The following is a 6,125-nucleotide window of genomic DNA, read 5'->3' as shown; positions in this document are numbered from 1 at the left end:
TATATATATAGCTCTACATTATGTAAGGTAATGTTTATTTATAAAGCACTTTTTAGCAGCAAGGCGATACAAAATTCTTTACATGATTTAAGAAATGATACAAACAAATAAGACAAAGAAAAAAGGCAGAATAAGACATTATAATATATTAGGTAAATAATGTAATCTAAGACATCATAACATACTTTCTGTGTATTAATCTCTGGGTTTGTAGTTTCATGGTACTAATCTGGTTTAAGTGTAGTTAAGTATAATGCATAATATATTGGCTGTGTAATATACTAACAATTGCTTTATAAGTCCCAGAAGACAATCACATTTCAGCACTATATAAGTTACAACAAACAAACATACAGAAAACAGAGGAAGACCTGTGCAACAGAGCGGGGAACACAAACAAAAACACATTTGCTGGTGGAGAAGGTGCAGTGCAGGGGGTTGATGGTCTTTGTGAAGTGTGTGTGTACATGTGTGCAATGTAATGTGAGTCTGTGCACCACTGCTTAGGTAACATTCTACCATTGTCCTGATAGATGGAGTAAAGTTCATCAGTCGGCATTGAGCCTAAGTCAAAGCTGCAGGTGTAGATAGGAGTGCGGATGAGAAGCGTCTTGTTTACATACCATCAGGGAGAATTTAAGATAATCAGCACGCCAAGGCTGAATCATGGAGCCAAATGCAAATAGCAAGAAAATGTTTTTTCTTCTGTTTTAATGTCTGCTGGTACATCCCAAGGTGGCAAATCCAATCAGACGAATTGGTGTGCGCATTCCACCCAAGCCTCCAGAGATAAATCAGCCAAGCATATCAGTTCYCACGTGGGCCACGTCTACAGGAACAAGGATATWTCCAGCTAGTTGTCCCAGCCAAACAAAGGTCCCCCCTTGGAATAAATTTGATCCAAACTTTCATTAAGAGACCAGCTAACCAAATCCATAAAAATAAAAATAGCATATTGAGAAAAGTTTGCAAAGGAAACGCTCAGCAAGCTAGACATAACACACAGCAAGCAGGAAAGATAGGGGAGGTAGGAGAGAAGGAAACAACTTTTCTTCAGCCTTCACAGATTTTCACAGAAAAGGTCATTTTTCTGATTATCAATTGTTTATAATTGTTTTTGCTACACTTAAAGCTTTCTCACCTGGAAGGCATCAACATAAATATTAGTTGTTAGTAGGTGTTTGTGTATCAAAAGCACATCTAGCTCCATGTGGACTTTGTTTTTATGATTTAATGACTTGCTTTATTTACCCCTGTTTATTCAGTTTCCTTGTATCTGTTCATGCTGTGGTATGATTTCTGGAAATCACCTTGTTTTCCAGCAGAGGTCACATGATCAGGGTGTGTTCAAGATGTGTACGGTGGGTTTGGTCTTTTTGGTTTGACGTGACTTCTCCTAAACAACAGGAGCTAAGTGAAAGTGAAAAAAGAAACAGACACAGCAGCAACTTCAGAGTGAACCAGACAGACTGAAGAGGATTCCTTTCTGACAGGAAGCAGAAGAGCTGATCTGAGCCACAATGAGCACACAGGACCAGAACCAGAAACAATATGACGCCCGAGACACAACGCTGAAATTTGTCAAAAGACCCGATGATCTGGATCCAATGCGTAAGGACTCAAAACTGTCATTGTTATTCAAATGTTCTTATTACATGTTTGTTACTTTCAGTTCCTGCATATTAGCTCTAACTTAGTGTTTTCCTCACACTCTTGGTACATTTGCTAAATTTTGTGCCCCTCAGCCCCTGAAGAGGGAGACCAGTGTCTCCGAGCAGAGATGTCCTGTGGTCACGCTGTCACACCACAGTCACTCACYGGATGGTGTCGCAGCCTGCTAGATCAGGTACTTTCCACCATCTCTCTAGAAAATTTACTTCTGCGTTCTCATTTAGACTTCTTTACTGTTAAACTGTATGTTTGTGAAGTGTTTCAGTTGTCCAAACTTAATGGAGGTCATTTACCTGCTGTGATTAGTGACACAAAACTGGACAGACTTATTGTAAAAAGCTAAATATGACACCTKTTCCTCCTGTCAGTCATAACAGGTGTTTTGTTTGCTCCTGATAGGGATTGAGAAAAGTAATGTCAATTTATTTATAACACATTTAAAACAAAAGTTGACCAAAGACTTCTGACAGCAGGATGCACGAATGAAACCAAAGGACAGAGAGCGTCAAGAGCAGAGATGCACCAATATGAAAATTTCAGCCGATATAATTATTGCTGTTATGGCCGATAACCAATAATTACTGATATTACTCAAACACACAAATTATATTATAAATATACGCACAAATACACTTGGGTCTTTTTGATACGTAAATAAACAACCAGACCTCTGACATGGCTCTACTTCAGTTATTCCTGCTGCGCAGCATCAATATCACTATCATGATCAAACAGATGCTGCTCAACCAACCATCTCCTCTCCAAAACAGAAACACAAAGATAAAAGTGGGAAATCAATATCGGACGTTCATATCGGCCCAGTTTTACACATCAGGCCGATACCGATATGAATGCCGATATATCGTGCATCCCTAGTCAAGAGAGTTATTTTTACCAAAACTGATGAAATGCAGGAAATGGTTCCTGTGCAGCATCACAACCAGTTTCATTTTGTTCTAATTTTTTTCAGGGCCAGTACAAATTTAAGTGCCCTGCTTTAGAGGAAGAAACCATGCAACAATGCGGTGCAGTCTGGTCTTACCAAGAAGTGCGCCGGCTGGCCGTCCTGACACCGAAGGAAATGCAGCACTTTGAGAAGAACATTGCTCGTCTGGCTGCCATGCAGTACTGTGACTTCAAATCAGTGAGTGACCTTCAAATCAGTATTAGAAATTGTAATCAACTTCAGTTTCCTGCAGTGTTGAAGACTTTATTTTTCCCCGACAGTGCCCTGGCTGTAAGTCCTACGTTGAACGTGAGGACCTGACCAACCTCTGCGCGCAGTGCTTAGTGTGCACAGCGGATAAAAAGAAAGTGGTCCAGTTCTGCTGGCAGTGTTTGATGCCGTGGAAAGGTCCAGCTCCACGCTCCGACCGCTGCGACAGTGACGGCTGCCTCAACCACGACCTCGAGCTGCTCAGGACCTGCAAGACCACCGCCCTCCCTCAGGTGCGGGGGGTGGACGCCTGTCCCTCCATCAGAGCCTGTCCCACCTGCGGTCAGAAGGTGGAGCACGACAAGACGGGCTGCAAGAACATCATCTGCCCTCGCTGTCAGGTGGAGTTTTGCTTCGTGTGTCTGAAGCTCACTCCTGAGTGTCTGCAGACGAGTTCCTACTTCATCCCCTGCAGCGATGGAGTGGCTCCCAGACAAACATCCATACCTGTGTGGCGCAGAAACTAAACACACACGAGTATTTCACCTTAACTTTTTTCTGTCTTCTAGCCTTTAACAGTAAGATTCTCTAAATCTGAACGTTTTAGTCCTTCTTCTTGTTCATGTTTGTAAGCTGTTTGCACAAGAATTTCCTGTTTAGAGATGTAGCTGACGTTTCATTCATGAGACCTGTTTTTTTCTGAGATAATGTAAATAAAGTTCTGTTTTAACTGAGTGAAGTCAGCTCATCCTCACACCTCTGCTGTGAGCTGGACACAATGAACGGCAGCAGAAAGTTTCAATATAAAACACGATTTATTGAAAATAACACTGAAAGGTTTATAGGCATACAAGTTAACTATTGTTGCAAAATCCAATGAAAGATCTTTCATATTAACTAGGAAAAGCATTTCTGTTCACTTTGGTTACAAATGATTTCATAAAAACTTTAAAGGGACAGTTCAGAATTTTTAGTTGTTAAAAATGAACAATGTTAGTCGACAGGTAAATGCACAATTTACATTTTTCTCTTTTAAGATGACCAAATTAATCTTTATACAAGGATGTAATTGTAAAGATACAGTCCAGAGTTATTAGAACATTCTCCCCATTTCAACTGAAAAGATGTAGTTTTCTGCTCAAGTGAATTCACTACAGTTTCTTTTTTTTAATCTGTTCTTCTTTTCTAAATCTTAACTATAAATAAAAAAAACTGGGCTGGCGCAGCTCAGTCCATCTGACAACAAGACCTTGTTTTTGGTCAAGCTGACAACTCTGCCAWCATTAACTACAAAGACAAGGTGGATGATTCTTCAAGGTACAAGCATTTTTTTACACATTATATAATAAACTTGTGCACAACACAAGTTTGCTTTTATTTTTACAAAACTAAAACAGGTTTATTGGTGATCGACCAGACTCAGCAGCTGCAGCTTTACAGCATCTCAAACATGAAAGCAGAGCATCACCTAGTGGAGTAATACAACAATCTACAGTAGAGGCAAAAAGGTAAAAACAAAAGTGAAAGGAATGCATCATTTTATAATATGATAAATTTGAGATAAAAAAAACACTTTTATAATGGGTTTCAATGGGTATTTCTCCTCAAAGGAACAGTATAGGTTAAGTAGAGTGACTGGGAGTTTAGGCAAATATTTGAGTAGAAAAATGACTTTAGTCCTTAAGGCTTTGATGCTTGTGGGTCCAAAAAGTCAGCCAAATTCTCTAGACTTCTTCGAGTTTCACCTCCACCACACAGATTTACAGCCAGCTGTATAATGCCTCCATGTTGAACTTTATATTCAGAWACCAAATCTGAGTCTCTCATCTGCCGCCCATTGAAGATCAACCGCTGCTTGTTTACTGAAACACACAYAGATATAACAAAAGTTAGAATTATAGTTATTAATATACAAGCAATAAACCATATGGTCTGCTACTAGTACTTTTTAAAGAGAAGGTAAAAGATTAAACCAAACCAGGGTAAGCAGTGAACCAGTAAAGAGTCTCAGTTCTTCAGAAACCAGACCATGGAGCTAAATGAACACAAGCTCAAGTGTTTAAAAGAAAATGAAATAAAGATGAAGATAAAAAGAAGATAGTAAAATATTGGGAGAAAACGAAGGGAAAATGTGTTTTTCAAGCATAAACAAATAAATAAATTRCAAATCTAAAATTTATATTATTTCACTAACTTATATTTTGACTTGTTACGGTTTTTAAAAATGAAGTACAGAATTAGTGCTCTGTCTATGCAGTCAGTAACTCATGATAATCTCATGAAGGAATGTCCAAAAGGACCTGAGAGTTTCAAAAAGTTCACATCAGACCTCATAATGCTCTTTTAGCAAACAGGAAGTCAGTGAGGAAACAAACACCAGAGAGACACAGTCTGACGGGACAGCAGAGACTGGTACAGAGGTTTACACTAATCCCACCTGGAGGTGATTAATGCTGAAATAACTGTCTTCATATTATTTTTAAGAAACCGTGGATTTGAGCTCAGAAATATTTCTGGTTTGTAGATAACAGATCTTTAACACAGAGGAATTYAAAAATAGTGTCGATCCAGTCACAATAATCAATAATTCTGCAGAATTTCCTTCAGTGTTTAGATTGGACATTGTCTTATATGTGTTTTAAATTTACCTGGAACACTTTCCTTTTCTGCTACCTTCTCCTTCAGCTGCAGCACGGTCATGTTCTCCATCTCCTCAGTGTTGCCCAGATCCAACACGGACATTTTACCCCCCAGGCCCTTGACAAAGACCCTTATAGATTCCATTTTCTCCTTCTCTTCTTCTGAACCTGTGTTGAGAAAWACAGCAAGATTGAGTGTCTGAAACTTTCACTTTTTATTTCCACTTTAAAACAAAATCACAGAAAAACATCTCCACAAGACAAATCTGTTCACGGGTTTAAAAACAGAAGGAAAAGAGGGAACTTACACCCAGTCGTTTTGGAAACTTCTTGTCACCTTTGGACCTGCCCATAAAAGACGGAGTCATCGGTTTCTGCTGAGAATACGGTGTGAACCATCCCTACACAGCCACTGTTGATGTACAGTATAAAGGACGGTGAGGTCAGTCCTGATTTTCCTTTAGTTTTTGTGRTCTTCATGGACAGGTTRTCTGCTGATCCTCATCCCTCTAGTTCCTCATCTTCTTTCCTGAGATTAGCTTGACTTTAGCTGAGTCATCTAAAATTTTATCTTGGTGTTTTTCTGGGTAGATGGAGGTGCAGTGGTGTGTGTGTGTGTGTGTGTGTGTGTGTGTGTGTGTGTGTGTGTGTGTGTGTGT

At 39.4% G+C, this 6,125-nt stretch overlaps 1 protein-coding gene across 2 annotated transcripts in view; it reads left to right on the top strand.

The window, feature by feature from the left end:
- Positions 1-3,722, top strand: part of si:ch211-212k18.15 (probable E3 ubiquitin-protein ligase ARI5) — a 4,524-nt gene extending 802 nt beyond the window's left edge. The window contains exons 2-5 of one of the 2 annotated variants that reach the window (XM_014021022.1): positions 1,408-1,611; positions 1,746-1,846; positions 2,642-2,815; positions 2,899-3,722. In XM_014021022.1, the coding sequence (XP_013876476.1) occupies positions 1,521-1,611; positions 1,746-1,846; positions 2,642-2,815; positions 2,899-3,354 (822 nt within the window). In that variant the 5' untranslated portion in view covers positions 1,408-1,520 and the 3' untranslated portion in view covers positions 3,355-3,722. Of the gene's footprint in view, positions 1-848; positions 1,612-1,745; positions 1,847-2,641; positions 2,816-2,898 lie in introns of those variants that run through there. The other variant, XM_014021021.1, reaches the window with a different exon arrangement.
- Positions 3,723-6,125: the final 2,403 nt, after the last annotated feature.

This window comes from Austrofundulus limnaeus, unplaced genomic scaffold (genome assembly GCF_001266775.1).
Source record: "Austrofundulus limnaeus strain Quisiro unplaced genomic scaffold, Austrofundulus_limnaeus-1.0 Scaffold276, whole genome shotgun sequence".
Lineage (NCBI taxonomy): Eukaryota > Metazoa > Chordata > Actinopteri > Cyprinodontiformes > Rivulidae > Austrofundulus > Austrofundulus limnaeus.
This window is presented reverse-complemented; position numbering and strand designations above follow the sequence as displayed.